At 37.6% G+C, this 19060-nt stretch overlaps 2 protein-coding genes across 2 annotated transcripts in view; one reads left to right on the top strand and one right to left on the bottom strand.

Moving 5' to 3' along the window:
* Nucleotides 1-14682, top strand: part of scfd2 (sec1 family domain containing 2) — a 133204-nt gene extending 118522 nt beyond the window's left edge. The window contains exons 7-9 of the mRNA XM_084091061.1: nt 4039-4173; nt 11473-11592; nt 14326-14682. Coding sequence (XP_083947187.1) covers nt 4039-4173; nt 11473-11592; nt 14326-14418 — 348 coding nt within the window. The 3' untranslated portion in view covers nt 14419-14682. The remainder of the gene's footprint in view (nt 1-4038; nt 4174-11472; nt 11593-14325) is intronic.
* Nucleotides 14683-15932: 1250 nt separating this feature from the next.
* On the bottom strand, nt 15933-18997 carry rasl11b (RAS-like, family 11, member B). Its single transcript, XM_084090806.1, has 4 exons — nt 18684-18997; nt 18489-18545; nt 18312-18388; nt 15933-17267 (listed from the first exon to the last, which is right to left on the bottom strand). Exons 1-4 carry the CDS (start codon nt 18793-18795, stop codon nt 16779-16781), a joined length of 735 nt encoding a protein of 244 aa, XP_083946932.1. The 5' UTR covers nt 18796-18997; the 3' UTR covers nt 15933-16778.
* Nucleotides 18998-19060: the final 63 nt, after the last annotated feature.

Below are 19060 nucleotides of genomic sequence, written 5' to 3'. Positions count from 1 at the left end.
ATGCATGGATGCATTAAATTTATCAAAAGTGAGAGTAAAGACATTTCAATTCAAGATATTAAGCAGCACAACTATTTGCAACATTAATAATAGTAAGAAATGTTACTTAAACACCAAATCAGCATAGAATAATTTCTGAAGAATTATTTAAAACTAATATTTCATAATATAACTTTTTTTCTTTTTTTTTTACTTTTTTATGATCAAATAAATGCAGATTTTCAGAAGCATTTAAAAAAAATTATACAAACCCCAAACTTTTAAACCTTAGTGTAAACATTACATTGCATTCATTTTTCACTTATATACTTTTTATTGTTTTTCATTTCACTTTGTCACTTATTATGGAATTTGGGTATGAGTTAATCCGTGTTAATTTTATTTATTTATAATTAATCACCCTCAATTAATATGATTTTTCTTTGTTTACAGTATATTTACATATATTGAGTAACAGAGACTGACTCAGTATAGCTCATTTCCTCCCTCAGCACTTCATCTTCATCTGCTGACGAACACATCACATGCTTGTCTCCGTGACCTGGAAAGGCAAATGATTGTTTTGTGTTGGCATAAATACAATTAATTTAATGGTTTTGTGTTTGTAATAATGGTGGCAGTGGGTTCCAAAATGAGTCATTAGATGACTAAACATGACAAAGTGCATATCCAATTATTGGACATGTGGGTGTTTTCCTTTCAGGCTTTGTATTGTGACTGCAGGGCACATATGTGTGTTTATTCTGCATTGTTTTTTCTCCCTGATGTGTTTTTACATGTACGTGGCATTCAAAGGCCAAATTAATTTCTTATTTATATGTTCCTATTATAAGCAAAGTGTCTCATCCCTTATATGGGCACATTTGTAGTGGGAAGGTCTGTTAATAAATGGCAGAGTTTCACCACTCATTTATGGTAAAAGCAGAATTGTGATGTAGATTGTCAATTATCTCCTTTAGAGATGCCAGTAAGTGTTGTTTCTGTATGTACACGCATGTGTCGGGAGAGGTGAGATAGGTTAGTCATATCTGAGTTAGGAAGATGCTGAAACCTGCAAGACAGACAACACAGGTGATTCTTGAAAGCCCAGTAATGGAGGTGTGTCTCTGTGCAGAGGAGTTTGCACAGGTATGAAATATTTAGCCCTAGGTGCAGATTTCAGTGAAAGATTCATGAAATTAACACACACTGAAATTAAGTATGTGTGATTACTGGAAATCTGCATCTGGATGTGTGAGATTGAGCAGGTCAGGTCATGTCAACTTTCTGGAATGCTAGGGCATTTCATGGCTTTCATAAACTCGCCAGTGCCAAAAAAAAAAGTAAAAGTAATTTTCAAATTGAAAGTTTTTCAAAGTCAAACTTGACACTGAGAGACACATTGGGCAAATATGTTTGAAAGACACACATATTTAGACCAAATATAAAACATTTGCCAAGCTAAAAACACAATATGATCAAACTTTTCTTTCTTTTTTTACTGGTATGGAAATAAGCAAGATTTTGACTTCTAACACCACTTTTTGTGATGTCTATTCAGTGCTTTAATCCTCCACCACAGTGATATATCCATTTGACTTTTCCTAGCATATGTTACAGTGAGGAAAATAAGTATTTGAACACCCTGCTATTTTGCAAGTATTTTGCTTCGGGTCATTGTCATGTTGGAAGACCCAGCCTCGACCCATCTTCAATGCTCTAACTGAGGGAAGGAGGTTGTTCCCCAAAATCTCGCAATACATGGCCCCGGTCATCCTCTCCTTAATACAGTGCAGTCGCCCTGTCCCATGTGCAGAAAAACACCCCCAAAGCATGATGCTACCACCCCCATGCTTCACAGTAGGGATGGTGTTCTTGGGATGGTACTCATCATTCTTCTTTCTCCAAACACGTTTAGTGGAATTATGACCAAAAAGTTCTATTTTGGTCTCATCTGACCACATGACTTTCTCCCATGACTCCTCTGGATCATCCAAATGGTCATTGGCAAACTTAAGACGGGCCTTGACATGTGCTGGTTTAAGCAGGGGAACCTTCCGTGCCATGCATGATTTCAAACCATGACGTCTTAGTGTATTACCAACAGTAACCTTGGAAACGGTGGTCCCAGCTCTTTTCAGGTCATTGACCAGCTCCTCCCGTGTAGTTCTGGGCTGATTTCTCACCTTTCTTAGGATCATTGAGACCCCACGAGGTGAGATCTTGCATGGAGCCCCAGTCCGAGGGAGATTGACAGTCATGTTTAGCTTCTTCCATTTTCTAATGATTGCTCCAACAGTGGACCTTTTTTCACCAAGCTGCTTGGCAATTTCCCGTAGCCCTTTCCAGGCTTGTGGAGGTGTACAATTTTGTCTCTAGTGTCTTTGGACAGCTCTTTGGTCTTGGCCATGTTAGTAGTTGGATTCTTACTGATTGTATGGGGTGGACAGGTGTCTTTATGCAGCTAACGACCTCAAACAGGTGCATCTAATTTAGGATAATAAATGGAGTGGAGGTGGACATTTTAAAGGCAGACTAACAGGTCTTTGAGGGTCAGAATTCTAGCTGATAGACAGGTGTTCAAATACTTATTTGCAGCTGTATCATACAAATAAATAGTTTAAAAATCATATATTGTGATTTCTGGATTTTTTTTTTTTTAGATTATGTCTCTCACAGTGGACATGCACCTACGATGACAATTTCAGACCCCTCCATGATTTCCAAGTGGGAGAACTTGCAAAATAGCAGGGTGTTCAAATACTTATTTTCCTCACTGTATCTACTGTATGCAATTAACTGTGCATTCTAGTTAATTCTATTAAAACTTTGAATCAGTTGACAGCCCTAGGGAAACACATTGTAGGCTTAGAGAGCTGCTACTTTTTCTGCTTCCTTTTAAAAAACCCAAAATGCAAACACACATCTGTTTAACATGAATGCTCCTCCTTTTTGTAACACACTTTCACAAAAAAACACGCCAGTGTAAATTGCTCAGGCTGTTAGATCAGGATCCGTGTTGAACCCAACAAACGTGCTTATTTCAGTTAAAAACAGTAGGGGTTGATTAGAGTGTCCTGAGGCTGTACGTTCATATTCAGGAAAACCATGAATCATCATATTACCGAGTCTTCTGGCCCCCGCTGATGCTTTATATGCAGCAGATAATAACTATCCTAAACAACACTTTTAAACCTGCTTTTGTCAGCTCCTACACTCACTCGCCACACAGGAAACAGAACATTACAGGAACACTATGATGGGGAAAAATTGTTGCTGAAAATGGAAAATATAATGTTTCAATTTTCCAGTATGGCAGCCCACACTATTGTACTTGTTTCTTTCTATCATCTTGCTATGTTCTTTTTGTTGCAAAGTAAATTGCTTGTGAATGATAATGGGTTTCACCAAACAAAAATAAGACAGCATGTATTTTGTTTGAGAGCGCTGTGTCAGTTATGTAAAAAAAAAAAAAAAGTTAATTATACATTCATCACACACATGCTGAGTTGATGGCTCCGTAAACTGTAAGCCATTGTTTTAATATTACCCACAATGCCATCTGTCGTAGTATTCAGAACAACAACTGGTCAGCTTAATCTTTTGCAACTATGGTGTACCTCAAGGTTCAGTACTGGTTCATGTCCCTTTTCTGGTTTTATATATATTTATATATCGATCTGTAAATAGAACAGTGTTTTGGCAGATCTATTTAAAATTTGTTTTCTTGCTTGTCTCTGTAAATGATGCTTACACTGTTGAACTTTTTGTTAACATTGTTATTCTTCTCATATCACTTAGTTGTAAATATGTACCTCTTGGGGTTCTCTTGAATCAGGCTTTTTCTTCGAAAAGAAAGATTGTGCTTTTTGCATACTAATGGGCCAATTTGAAATCAACACATACACTGCAGGGTACCAGAGAAGTGTTTGTGACTGGGAGAACAGGCTTTTCTTCCCAGTATTTTTTTGTTTTTGCATAATTCCTCAAATTTTAGAATTTCTCCAGAGATGTATCTGACACACATACAATAAGCTGTTTTTGTTGTTGTTGTTATAGGCAACATACCGGCCATTGCTTAAGCAGGTGCTAGAGGAGATCTTCCACACAGACAGACGTGAATGCCCTGATGTAGAGCACATGTCGGGGGGACTCACTGACCTTCTCAAGACTGGCTTTAGCATGTTCATGAAGGTAATTCACACTCAAACATACTACTTCTTTCAAGCTAATAATAGTCTTTATTTTTAAAGTCTTGATTTAATCTTGACTAACTATACATCAGTAGAAAGTTCAATGTCTTGAATAAAATTTTTGACCTTGTTTTGTTTTATTATAGTGCTAACAATTTTCACATTTTTGTCAGGAGGTATGCAAAATCGAAAAGTCTATGCCTTTAATGTGAAATGGAGCCTCTTATGCATCCACTGAGGGGAAAAAACTCCCTGTACACTTCTCATCAGAGTGCTTTACTAAACGACATCCCTTAGGGCTTTTAGTCCAAAAGTGTGCTCATTTGGAGTAAATTTTTTCTATCTATACCCAAAATGGGGTGATGTGAGCATTATGAAGTGCTAAACACTCTCATGTAATGTTGTAACAAGGTTTGTTGATGAGGGGATTAAGGAGGCAGGAACCGGCGAACATTAAACATAAGATGCGCTGGCTTCAGACACCTTAATGGGTGGTATGCTATTTGGCGTTGCTATTGACGACGGTTGTAAGCGGGGAATAGACTGCAACAGTGCCTGGCCCCTTTTTCAGCGGCGTTGGTTCCGGAAATATTTTTTCCATTTATTTTATCCATAGGGATTTCACAAGCCATGAACTAAGCCAGTCAGCTATGAGGTGCATCACAACACTACAAAATTAGATTTTAAGCTTAGTTTTTAAATATAGGTACAAGACTATGTACTGAGAACTACATGCATCCCATGAAGCATCCAAACAGCATAATCAAATTAAAAATGGAAATATAAAACTTCCCATTTACAAATGTTGAATGTGTGTATATATATATATATATATATATATATATATATATATATATATATATATATATATATATATATATATATACAGTCGTGCTCAGAATTAATCATACCCCTGGTAAATATGATCAAAAATGGTTGTAAAAAATAAATCTGCATCGTTTATCCTTTTGATCTTTCATTCCAAAAATTGGCAAAAATCTAACCTTTCATTGAAGTAAAAGAATTGAAAGTGGGGGTAAATCACATTATGAAATAAATGTTTTTCTCCAAAACACGTTGGCCACAATTATTGATACCCCTAGAATTTTTTATGAATAAAATATCTCTGAAGTATATTCCCATTAATATTTACCTTTTTTTAGCACACCAGGGTGACTAGGAACATGAAATTGTCCAGCTATGACTTCTTGTTTCACAGGAGTTTATATATGAGGAAACACAAAGGCCAAATTCCCTTAATCATCCATCACAATGAGTAAAACCAAAGAATATAGTTCTGATGTGCAGCAAAAGATTGTTGAGCATCACAAAATAGAAAGTGGCTGTAAGAAAATAGCTAAAGAATTGAAAATCCCCATTTTGACCATCAGGGCAATAATTAAGAAGTTATAATCAACTAAAGATGTTAGGAATCTGCCAGGAAGAGGACGTGTGTCTATATTGTCTTAATGGACGGTGAGGATGAAAGTTTGAGTGGCCAAAGACTCTTCAATAATCACAGATGGAGAATTGCAGAGATTAGTTGAGCCTTGGGGTCAGAAAGCCTATTAAAAAAAAAATCAAACAACCCCTACATCCCCACATGTTGTTTGGGAGGTTTTCAAGAAAAATGCTCCTCGCTCATCCAAAAACAAACTCCAGCATATTCAGTTGTCAGACATGACTGGAACTTCAAACGGCACAGGGTTCTGTGGTCAGATCAAACTAAAAAAATAGCTTTTTGGCAGCAAACACACTAGATGGGTTTGGTGCACACAAGGATAAAAAGTACCCCATGTGTACAATTTAATATACCGTTGGATCTTTAATGTTGTGGGCACATTTTTCTGCTGGAGGTCCTGGACTTCTTATTCAGATACATGGCATCGTGGATTCTATCAAATATCAACAGATAAAAAATCAAAACCTGACGCCTTCTGCTAGAAATCTTATAATGGGCCATGGTTGGATCTTCCATCAGGACAATGATCCAAAACAAACATCAAAATCAACACAAAAATGTGTTAGGGAGCACAAAATGAAGCTTCTGTCATGATCGTCCCAGTTCCCTGACCTGATGAGTGGAGTGAACTGAAGAGAAGAAGCACCAACATGGATCTGGGAATCTGAAGGATCTGGAGAGATTCTGCATGGAGGAATGGTCTCTGATCTCTTGTCAGGTGTTCTCCAAACTCATCAGGCATTATAGAAGAAGACTCAGAGCAGTTATCTTGGCAAAAGGAGATTGCAAAAAGGTATTTAATAAAAGGGTATCAATAATTGTGGCCAACGTGTTTTGGAGAAAAACATTTATTTCATATGAATTAAATGAAAGGTTAGGATTTTGCCAATTTTTTTAATGAAAGATCAAAAGGATAAACGATGCAGATTTATTTTTTACAGTCATTTTTGATCATATTTACCAGGGGTATGATTAATTCTGAGCATGACTGTATATATATATATATATATATATATATATATATATATATATATATATATATATATATATACACGACCACAGAATGAGCTCTTACATTTGTGTCAAGTTTGGTGAAAATATCTTTTTCCGTTCACGAGTTATAGCCGTTTTAGGAAAAGTGGCTCGTTTTGGCAGCCCTTAGAGATTGTGAATCAAAATTTCAATTTTTTTTTATAATTATTGACAATCAGACTCCATTTTTGGGGGGGTTGTGAATGTCGCAGTGCTGTGATCATACACTTCTGCTTGCGAGTTATGCTGAGCCCAGTCAACCAGGAGGCTCTTGTGAAAGCTCCTCTACATTTAATCAGTTATAATGTCAGTACGCTTAAAGCATCCATTCTAAACTGCTCACTAGCACATTACACATATAATTATGTGTGCTTTTAATGTGAGTGTGTGCACTGAATATGTGCATATATTTAAAGCGCCGTCTAGAGAGCGATACGTCTGTGGCGGTGTACAGATATGTATAGTTATTTTAAAAATATCTTTGACCTGTATACCATAAGCGCATAATGTTGCGCTTGTAGAGAGCTTTATTGATTATAATGTTGATGAAGTGGATATTGAGCTCCAGATTAAAAAAAATTACATTTGTACATTTGTCACAAAATTGAAACTATTGCTGTGTCTCATTTCGAAGGCTGTGCCCTCCTGAGGTCACATTTGTTGGCTACATGTCATCGAGGATGTCTCATTTCAGAAAAGTAATCATTATGAAATTGACTGTTATTCCTTGTTGAGCGTAAATTACAGTAATTTCGTTCCTACTTTGGAATGAGTTTTTCTGAGTTGAGGCAACCTTAATGGCTTATGCAGAGGGCGCAAGCTTAGAAAAGAGACATAGCAAATACTATCTCACAGCTCTATTTATTAAGCTTGATGTATATATATATATATATATATATATATATATATATATATATATATATATATATATATATATATATATATATATATATATATGTATATGTATATATATATATATATATGTATATATATGTTATTTATATGTGTATGTGTGTGTGTGTGTTTGTGTGTGTGTGTGTGTGTGTGTATATATATATATATATATATATATATATATATATATATATATATATATGTATGTGTGTGTATGTATATGTGTATGTATATGTGTATGTATGTATGTATGTATACAGTGAGGAAAATAAGTATTTGAACACCCTGCTATTTTGCAAGTTCTCCCACTTGGAAATCATGGAGGGGTCTGAAATTGTCATCGTAGGTGCATGTCCACTGTGAGAGACATAATCTAAAAAAAAAAATCCAGAAATCACAATATATAATTTTTTAACTATTTATTTGTATGATACAGCTGCAAATAAGTATTTGAACACCTGTCTATCAGCTAGAATTCTGACCCTCAAAGACCTGTTAGTCTGCCTTTAAAATGTCCACCTCCACTCCATTTATTATCCTAAATTAGATGCACCTGTTTGAGGTCGTTAGCTGCATAAAGACACCTGTCCACCCCATACAATCAGTAAGAATCCAACTACTAACATGGCCAAGACCAAAGAGCTGTCGAAAGACACTAGAGACAAAATTGTACACCTCCACAAGGCTGGAAAGGGCTACGGGGAAATTGCCAAGCAGCTTGGTGAAAAAAGGTCCACTGTTGGAGCAATCATTAGAAAATGGAAGAAGCTAAACATGACTGTCAATCTCCCTCGGACTGGGGCTCCATGCAAGATCTCACCTCGTGGGGTCTCAATGATCCTAAGAAAGGTGAGAAATCAGCCCAGAACTACACAGGAGGAGCTGGTCAATGACCTGAAAAGAGCTGGGACCACCGTTTCCAAGGTTACTGTTGGTAATACACTAAGACGTCATGGTTTGAAATCATGCATGGCACGGAAGGTTCCCCTGCTTAAACCAGCACATGTCAAGGCCCGTCTTAAGTTTGCCAATGACCATTTGGATGATCCAGAGGAGTCATGGGAGAAAGTCATGTGGTCAGATGAGACCAAAATAGAACTTTTTGGTCATAATTCCACTAAACGTGTTTGGAGGAAGAAGAATGATGAGTACCATCCCAAGAACACCATCCCTACTGTGAAGCATGGGGGTGGTAGCATCATGCTTTGGGGGTGTTTTTCTGCACATGGGACAGGGCGACTGCACTGTATTAAGGAGAGGATGACCGGGGCCATGTATTGCGAGATTTTGGGGAACAACCTCCTTCCCTCAGTTAGAGCATTGAAGATGGGTCGAGGCTGGGTCTTCCAACATGACAATGACCCGAAGCACACAGCCAGGATAACCAAGGAGTGGCTCTGTAAGAAGCATATCAAGGTTCTGGCGTGGCCTAGCCAGTCTCCAGACCTAAACCCAATAGAGAATCTTTGGAGGGAGCTCAAACTCCGTGTTTCTCAGCGACAGCCCAGAAACCTGACTGATCTAGAGAAGATCTGTGTGGAGGAGTGGGCCAAAATCCCTCCTGCAGTGTGTGCAAACCTGGTGAAAAACTACAGGAAACGTTTGACCTCTGTAATTGCAAACAAAGGCTACTGTACCAAATATTAACATTGATTTTCTCAGGTGTTCAAATACTTATTTGCAGCTGTATCATACAAATAAATAGTTAAAAAATCATATATTGTGATTTCTGGATTTTTTTTTTTAGATTATGTCTCTCACAGTGGACATGCACCTACGATGACAATTTCAGACCCCTCCATGATTTCTAAGTGGGAGAACTTGCAAAATAGCAGGGTGTTCAAATACTTATTTTCCTCACTGTATATAGACCTATATATTATATAGAAAATCTCAGCTGCTTTGCAAAATGTAAAACTAACAGCTCTAATTTGATGAATGTGACTACAAAGATATTAGAAAAATTCACATTATGATTTACTGTAAAGCAGCTTTGAAAAAATGTGTACAAATAAAATGTGCTTGATTTTTAAGCAACTTTTTCTGTCCATCCACCGCTTTAGAGGCCTGTGAACCCTCTGTGTCACTGTTTGCATTATTCAATTTTTCTCAATGTGTTTAGGGGGTATGTGACTTCATTTGGATGAAAGGTCGTTTGGATGCTTAATAATATGTTAATCAGAAGATGTTTCTCCCTGAAAGCCGTCCTCTTGCTCTCTCTGTTCTCTCTAAAATGTGTGTGAACGTGTTTATACTGATACACATGGACGTGCTGTGTGCTTGCCCCCTCTGGGATACATGTGTGAGGCCATCCTTGTGTTTTTATGCTGTTGTTATTCACTTTTCAAGTATAGTATGTATTACCTTATAACACAAGTGTGTATGATATTGTCTAATAATGGACTAGTTTACAGCACACATGGCTTTAACATACTCTTCACTTGATTTGCATGCTGGTGTCCTCAATTGAACACCCACATGCGTCTGGGGAGTGTGGATAGATATATAATTTATATAAAATATTTAAATGAAATGAAGAAAAGGCAAAAGGTCTCTATCTTTATTTTTTATCTGCACCCATTTATCACGCTCGCTTATTTTCCCAGAGGCACATATTACCGAATACATTTCTTTTTATCTATTTGTCCTTCTCTTTCTGTCTGTGTTACACATGTTTGTCCATGCCGGTTTAGGGTCCTGAGTTGCACGTGGCAGCACAGCCCCTGTCCTGAGATCCGCCCTCCTGGGTGTGCATCCCTAATTGCCTGATTGTTATTCACCACTCACTTTTTCTGTCAGCCAATCCAAGGCTAGCTCTCTGTCCACTGGACCAGGCACAGACAGCTGCACCCCATGTGCGCAAAAGCGTGCTTGTGTCCGCGTGTGTGTGTGTGTGTTCTGAATTATATGCTCCTGCTGTGAATGTGGAAGTGCTCAGTCTTGACCTGACCCAGGCATCCAACTGAGCTCTAAATTATACAATACATAGGGATGTGCAATATTGCATAATTGTTTGTTCCTACTTAGGGAAGCCCCATGTAATTACGATGGATTGAAGTCATCATGTTTCTTGGGGGATGCTCACATGAGAAGCACTACTGTGTTCAAAAACAGATGGACAGAAAGCATTAGAATGGACCAGAACACAAAGTCTTATCTATTTTTAACTGCCATTTTAAAAACACAGCGATCACAGGTGAGATGCTGTGGGGGAAAAACATTGTGAGACAAGCCATAGACCTCCATCTGCATATGATGGTCACTGACATACTGTAAATTCAACAAATAAATACCAATATATCTAATATGTATTAAAATATAATTTTATTTTATTCACACTGTGTATATAGTAACTAGGACATTGCTCGCAGTAGGCTGTTTCCTGACGGTTTGACAGTAATTGTATAGTTGAATGCAGTGAATTTGTTACAAAACCAGTGTTTTGATGGCTGTAGCTGCGGTGCTTTCAATGGGATGAATGGGATGAGGTTTTACTGTGCTTCAGCACAGCACACTGCCAGAATGTCAAAATCTTTTCTGAGAAGTTGTCTCTAAATTCATCCCCTTTAAAGCAGCACCACCAAAATGATTAAAGGGAAAAAAAAAGATAGACTAGTCGACCTCAGATGGACTTTAAAAAAAAAACAATTTTTAAATAACAAGGGTTCAGAGCAGGAGATATTGAAGAGATAAAGTACAATTGAATTAGCTGATTCGTTGAATGCAAATTAATATCCTGAATTCCAAAGATCTTTAAGTTCTTTATGCTCCACATTTAAAGCTTAACCCAAAGCCTTTAAGACCCTTGGTCTGAAATATTTTATACGAAGCAGTCAGTGTTTGTATAACTTCAATTTATGTTCAACTCATGTTCTCAGTTTATTTCCTTTTGGTGTTTCTCTTTCCCTGCAGGTCAACCGACCCCACCCAAGTGATCATCCACTCTTGTTTCTCTTCCTGGTGGGCGGGGTCACGCCATCCGAGCTCCGCCTCATTCGTGAAGTTGTCTCTAGCCATAAGTCAGGCACTCAGGTGGGGAGTCACACCCTTTTTTAATTATTCTTTATCTATTACACTACCGTTCAAAACTTTGGGTCAGTAAGTTTTTTTTATTATTATTATTATTTTTTTAAGTTACAGTAATTTCTTTTAATCATGGTTTCCTCAAAAATATTAAGAAATGTTTCTTGATCAGCAAATCAGCATATTAGAATGATTTCTGAAGGATGATGTGACACTGAAGACTGGAGTAATGATACTGAAAATTCAGCTTCTCCATCACAGGAATAAATTACATTTAAAAATATATTCAAATAGAGAACAGTCATTTTTAATTGTTATAATATTTTACAATATTACTGTATGGTAACACTTTATTTTACAGTGTCCTTGTTATGCTACATGTTACTAGTAATAACTATAAATTATGCATAATTACATGCAAGGAACCCTAATCCTAATTCTATCTCTAAAGTAAGTACATGTAGTTATTACTCAGTACTTAGATGTATAATTACATTGTAACAAGGACACCTTAAAATAAAGTGTAACCTGTATTTTGTATCAAATAAATGCTCCATTGGTAAGCATAAGAGACTTTTAAAAAAAAATCTTTCAGACCCCAAATGTTTTAACGGTATTGTAAATGAAATTTTAACTTGTCATACTTTCTCATACCTGGTTAACATGTTTCCAGTGCTGTTGTTGTTGTTGTGGTTGAAATAATACCTATAAATAAAAAATTGACATTATGAAATGAAAAAATCATGAGGTATACCATTGTGTTTCTGTTTTTAATGTATTCTATTCTTTGTCTGTTCCTCATCTCTCTTGTATTCATTTAAAAGAACTCACATCTCCTCCTGTTTTCTCTGTCTATCTCTGCTTCTCTTTTTCTGTATCATTTACTCAGACTTGATTGGAGTGTGTGTGTATCTGCACTCGTGAGTGAATAGAGATGTAACTGGGTCGAGTCCGTATGAAAGGAGTTTTGTTGATCAAAGTGTCATGTCATGAATAAATCAAACATAATGAAAGCACAGAGTGGACAGAAAGCCCACACATAGCCTGACCCAGGCCCACAGCTGCGCTAGTGGGAGACAGAGACACAGATTGGAATTTAGGGTGTCATGTACTAAATGAAGTTGCACCAAACTTGACAAACTTAACAAGATGCCCAGGGTTGTGACAAGGACCGGGCTTTCTGTAAAGCCCTTTTGAAGTGATTTTCTAAATGAAGGTCTCAGACGAGCTAAATCATCTTCATCTTTCACCATAGAACACAAAGCATGTACTTACCTCAGCACATGCGTCAGCAGGTGCAGTTATGTGCTGTCTATTCATCTTCAAGACCTGGTTAATAACATGCAAGCTAATAATCTTGCAGAGCCAGACTTTTGTTGCGTCTAGTCTGGTCCACTTTGCAGATTATTATTATTAGGGCCCAAGCCCTGAAAGGGCGATTATTTATTATTATTATTATTTATTATTTTTCTGTCAACCTTTCGGGCACTTTTGATCTTGATGAAACTTCAGCAGTGTGTTCGTGGTAAGAGGCCAATCACATGGATGTAACTATTGTGAGTCAAAGTTATAGCGCCACCAACTGGCAGCAGGAAGTGTGTCACTTTCAAAATGCTTTTGACAAAAGTGGGGGGGGTTAGTTTTACCAACAGTTACAAAAATCAGTACGTATATTGGTCTCATCGAGCCGAACAACTTTCTAATTTACAGTCATTAGCTCCAAGCAACAGGAAGTCAGATATTTTGGTTTGAATGTGGATTTCTTTGCAAAATCAGCCTCTGAATTTTTACCCACTCCTTTTAAGTGGTTTATTTTATTCCCACCAAACTTTTTCAACATGATGAAAAGATGCTAAATTGTGAACGGATAATAAATATCTCAAACGGATTTGCTATGGCGAGGGATTAAAGTAATGTCAAAAATGGAAACACTAAAAGCCTCTTATCTTCTAAAAATGTAATTATACACCATTTATTGAACACGACTGAAGTACAAAGCCTATAATAAAGAATAGTTTAGCATCTAAATACATGGCAAATGTTGAAACATTTTGATTCTAATGAGAGGGTTACGTGAGCCCAACACTGCTTACTTTTGTTTTTATTTTTACATTAAATTTAAAGGATTTGTTGTGGAATATTTTGAGTGTATCATAAAATCAGAATAAGGTAAGACAAGTAATATGTTCTGTCTTTTATATATATATATATATATATATATATATATATTTATATATATATAAATATAGCTGCGAGCAGCGATGAAGGGCCGAAGCCGGCGGCACCGCCACCCTGGTGCCTTTAGGTAACTAAAGGCACAGGGGTCGCGGTGCCACCGGCTTGGGCCCGTAATCGCTGCTCGCAGCTATATTTATTATTATTTTTTTATATGTCAGTACATACTTTTATTCACCAGAGATGCACTGAGTGATAGTAAAGACATTTATAATGTATTTATAACTTTTTTAGTCATCAAAGAATCCTGAAAAACAAAATGTATTATGGTTTCCACAAAAATATTAAGCAGCACAACTGTTTTCAACACTGATGATAATAAGAAATATTTATTGTGCACCAAATCAGCATATTAGAATGATTTCTGAATAATCATGCAACACTGAAGACTAGAGTCATTTTAATGAATTTTGCTGTTCTTAAAGTTGGGGGTTAAAATGATTCAGGGTTTGAATAAATAGTCCTGTTCAGTATAACTGTCTAATCTATGTCTTTTGTCTTTCTCAGGTATTCGTAATGTCTACTAGGCTACTGAGACCTTCCGATGTCCCTCACTTACTCTTCAACACTGACAGGCTCAAACCTGACATTGGAGTGTGAAGGGACTGAACACACACACTTCTGGCTGTTGAATAGATTCCATCCAACATAGTTTGCCTTTTGTGTGTCAGATGAGTTTCAGATGAATCCGATAAAAAAAATTGCACATTTAAAAAGGTTTAATGCATATACAGAACAGACTACTGTTCCGTTTAATTTAAAAAACAACCCATTCCAATATTTTCACATTTTGTTGTATGACCAATGACCCTCCAAGGAAAAATAAATAAAATTATTTCCCTTAAATAAAGTCTTATGGTTGGCCTTTTGCGCAAAATTATTATTATTATTATTTTCACAGTCTGTACAGCGTGTACATTGTCACATTTCACAAAATTTTTGTTGTGCCATTGCCAGATACAACACATTCTGCATTTCAGTTCTTACAATCAGCCATGTGTTGATTCTCACAGGATCTTCCCTCTTCATCCTTCACTCACTTCAGTGCTGTTGGAGAAGTGACAGATGGGGAGAGGGCACAGGTCAAAAAGGGTGGGGACATCTATTAGAGCAGCTCTCTCTGTGCTTCCTTCACTTTCTCACACTTAACACTTTACTCAGCTGTCTATAAAGAGGCATACTATAGACATACTATGTTGTTGTTGTTTTTTATCAAATTAAAAAAAATAGCAAAAGTTTCCTGTGATGGGTAGGGTTAATATAAGGGGACAAAATATATAGTTTGTACAGTATAAAAATCATTACACCTATAGAGTCCCCATAAACCACATATACAAGTGTGTGTGTTTCTAAAAATACATTTTCCCCAAAGTTTAGCTAAGTAGACACAAACGTTGTAACCTCCATGCTTCTACATGCGTTTCTCTCACTCTCTCAGAAGTTTTGAGTTTGTGTTTCGCATTTGCCAAAAACGATTACCCTAGCAGGTGTTTTACAAAGATGCTAAAAACAAGCTTGTCAGTTATGTTCCTCCCAATTTCATGATTTACGTGATTGATGATTTTTAAGTTTTTATGGGGTCTTGGTAGTTTGTTCACTTTTACCATGTTGAAATCTTCAGCATTACAAATATGTAGTATAGCATAATTTTTAAAATAAAGTATTTTTAAGAAGGCTCTTATACTTACCTAGACTGCGTTTATCTGAAAACTGTTGTGCTGCATAATAATTTTGTGGAAAAAGTCATACTTTTTTATCAGGATTCTTTGATGAATAGAAAATTCAAAAGAGCAGCATTTATTTGAAACTGAAATCTTTACTGTCACTTTTGATCAATTTAGTGCATCAAGTAAGTCAATGAATTATCACTTTGTTAAAAAAAATTTTAGTGTATATAATATGAACAGGGTTGTTGCATTTTAAAGCGTAATATCATACACTGATAATATAGACCTTGTAAACTGGCCTTATCTCTCAAGGCTCCATTGAAGAAAACTCAGATAAATTAATTTAGTATAGAATTTCATTGTGTGTCCAGTCACAGTTTAAACAGGATGAATGAGTGTATAGTTGATTTGGTTATGTTGAAAGTGCGCTTACAAATTCAGAAACAATTATTTTAGTAAAAACAACTCTTTATTTCCCATCACAATCAAATACCATAAATAAATAACTCTGAGCTTCAGCCCTTTGGCTGTTTTTAAAGTGCATTTAAACAGGAAAAAAAATCTTCTACTCCACTATAAAAAAGTGGCACAAAGCAGTTTTACATAAAACCAGGAGAAACATTCTGGCCTTGTACACAAGAGCAGGGCTGTAAGAGATACACACACACACACACTCTCTCTTTCTTTATAGGCTTAGCTTGAGTGCCTTGTCCTTTCACAATGCCTGCATTCAGCCCGTAAAAGCCTTGACCACAAGGAGGAACAAAAAACCTCCCTCTCTCCCATGCCTTTCAGAAAAGCAATTCTTAAAATAGTCTGTTTTGCGGCCTTCACCATCTCTGTTACCAAGAGAATTGTGTCTTAAAGGTTCACAGGTAAGGCAGAGTGTCAATAGTGTTTCTATGAGTCTCCATCTGTTCCATTCAGTCGTTCAGTCTTTGCACTGTCCCTCTTTAAGGCGATACGACCACGTCTCCCAGAATCCTGCTGTGTCCACATGGATAAGTGACAGCAACACAAGTGTCCACCAGCACTGGGATGGTCATGTGAAAATGTAAGCGTTCAGCAGACTCTGCTTGTTTTTTTGTTTTGTTTTTTCAGCGACCATGACGCAATCAGAGGTCAAGTTTCAGGGGCCTCTGTTTGGAACCGGTCTGCTGATCATCAACGGATCTCGAGAACGTCCAAGGAGCGAGATCTATACATTCAGCATTGCTGCTCTCAAGATCATCTCTCCTTAGAGCATTTTCTCTCTTAATCGTGCCCTTTATCCTGCTGGTATTCAAACCCTCTTCACACTGAAGTGACGGTCCGGACCTTGGCCGACAGCACCTGTTTGAAGCGCCTCTTCAGGTCTTGCATGTTGGGGGATTTGGGCCTGGGAATGAGGGGAGATCTTTTCTTCTCTGTTCCAGATGGAGCTGCATTGATGGGGGTCTGAGGCTGCTGCTTGGCCAGATCCACACACAGTCTATGGAAGGCACCGTGGACCTGGCTGTAGTCCTCGCTGGCGGACACCTCATAGAAGGAGCAGCCCAGCGCTGAAGCCAGCAGGGGACCTTCTTGAGCATCCACACGCCTCACATGGAGAAGATCAGCTTTATTGGCCACTAGGATGATTGGCAAGGACCTATCCGTATGGGTGCGGAGAACAAGCTGGTGGAGCTGGCCAATGTGATCAAAGCTTCGGCAGTCGGTTACGGAATACACCATAACTACGGCGTCCGCCCATTGAATGGAGCGAGACATCTGGTCAGTGCAGCTCAATCCATTAGCGTTCACCTGAAGAAAAAAAATAAGCACATTTGTCAGTTATGTAACATGTCTGGTTAGTTTACTCATTTTCTTCAGTAACAGAATGTAAACTAATGAGGTGTGAGCGATAATATGTACAGCAATGCTGATTGAGAACTTTAAGCTGGAAAAGTATTTTGCTATTGGCTATTATGATTGTTATTACACAAAAGTGTGAGATTTGACCGCCTAAACTTACAGAGTCTTTCACCCTAGTCCAAAAATAAAAGGCATTTTGTGGTTTTGGACGACTGCCTGGTTTAGGAAAAGGGCCTTGCATGCCAAACTTGGCACTAAAATCTCTGACTAAAGACATCTTGAAAGAAGTGCCCTGTAATTGAATTAAAATCCATTCTCTAATTTTGAAACGCAGAGGGATAATTTAGATGGGCTGGTCTACTGTAACTGTTCTGAAGTGCTTATTCATATCCCTAAACCAGCTGAGCCCTGCTGAAGCAGCAAAACCTCCCAACCACTGCTACAAATATCCCACAGCGCTGCAGCGAATCATTCTTTGGAGGAGTCGAATCTTTTTCATGAACCGGCTCATAATAATGTTCAAAACTCGATCAAAACACACGAAACTGTTGGTTTTAAAAAAATAAAAAAAATTATATAACGTTATATATATATATTACAATAAACGGGGGGTGGGGAGGAGGACGTAAACCACTATTATTTAAAACCCGTGCGAACCGTTTCTTTGAAACAGAACTGTTCGAAAGAACCGTTTCGATTTCGATGAAATAAGTCTAATTTTCGTCAAGCTTCAGAATGCGCTGTCCCCATATAGGAGTGCAACAGTAGGCATCCCGCTGGCCAATTAACCCCAAGTGTTAAACACAAACCCGGAAAAACACAAAGGAAGCGCTAAAAGACAAAAGGCGAAGGTATGCGCTCATTCTACACTTCTCACCCGTGAAAAAGCGGCGTGGGAAAGATGCCCTGAGAGCACATAACGGTAAAAAAAAAAAAAAAAAAATTACATTCAATCGCATTAGGAACGACTGTTCCTGTATCGCGCATACTTACTTGAACCCCAGGTGTGTCTTGAACTTGAATGGCCAGTTGTTCTCCGTCTATCTGCACTTCTCTTGAGTACAGGTTGCCTGTGATACAAAAAATGCAGATTAATACATTTGACAATATCACTAATGCGTTTAAATGGTGTTTACTAAATCGGTTGCCTTAGAAAGATGAAAAACTTACCCACGTTTCTCTCGTAGTCACCAATGAACCGCTTAGTGAGGAAACGAACCACCAGCGCTGCACGGGAAAAGGCAAGAAATGGACATGAATATCATACAAGACACGAATGTACACTAAATTAGTTTTTGTTATATTATATTATTATAAGCAATATTATGAGCTTTAAAATTCTGTAAAACTGTTCCACAAACATACCGGTTTTGCCGACCCCACTTCCGCCGATCACTGCGATCTTTATGACCCGGTTGGACGGGCACTCGGCGCTCGGGTACTCCGCGATGGTGGACATGTTCTGGATGAGACGCATTTTGACAAAAGAAAGACACTATCCAAAGCCTACGATGACAAACTACGACGAAAAATCCACAGACACCGTAAAAGTAATGTCAGAATCGAAGTTAGTCGACAGCATACGAGCAAATGTTGTCTTTCAATGATAAAGTCGGTGATTTTTTCCAAACTCCTACTAGCTGATAGCACCAAGCCTGTAACTTGGTTTACTGAGCCGAGACGGGAGCTTGGGTTTATTTATACAGCCACAGATGCACTCGGCTCTGATTGGCTACTGCAGA

Source organism: Abramis brama (assembly GCF_963993115.1).
Source record: "Abramis brama genome assembly, chromosome: 18".
Lineage (NCBI taxonomy): Eukaryota > Metazoa > Chordata > Actinopteri > Cypriniformes > Leuciscidae > Abramis > Abramis brama.
Note: the sequence above shows the minus strand (reverse complement) of the source record. Positions and strands in the feature narration are given on the sequence as shown.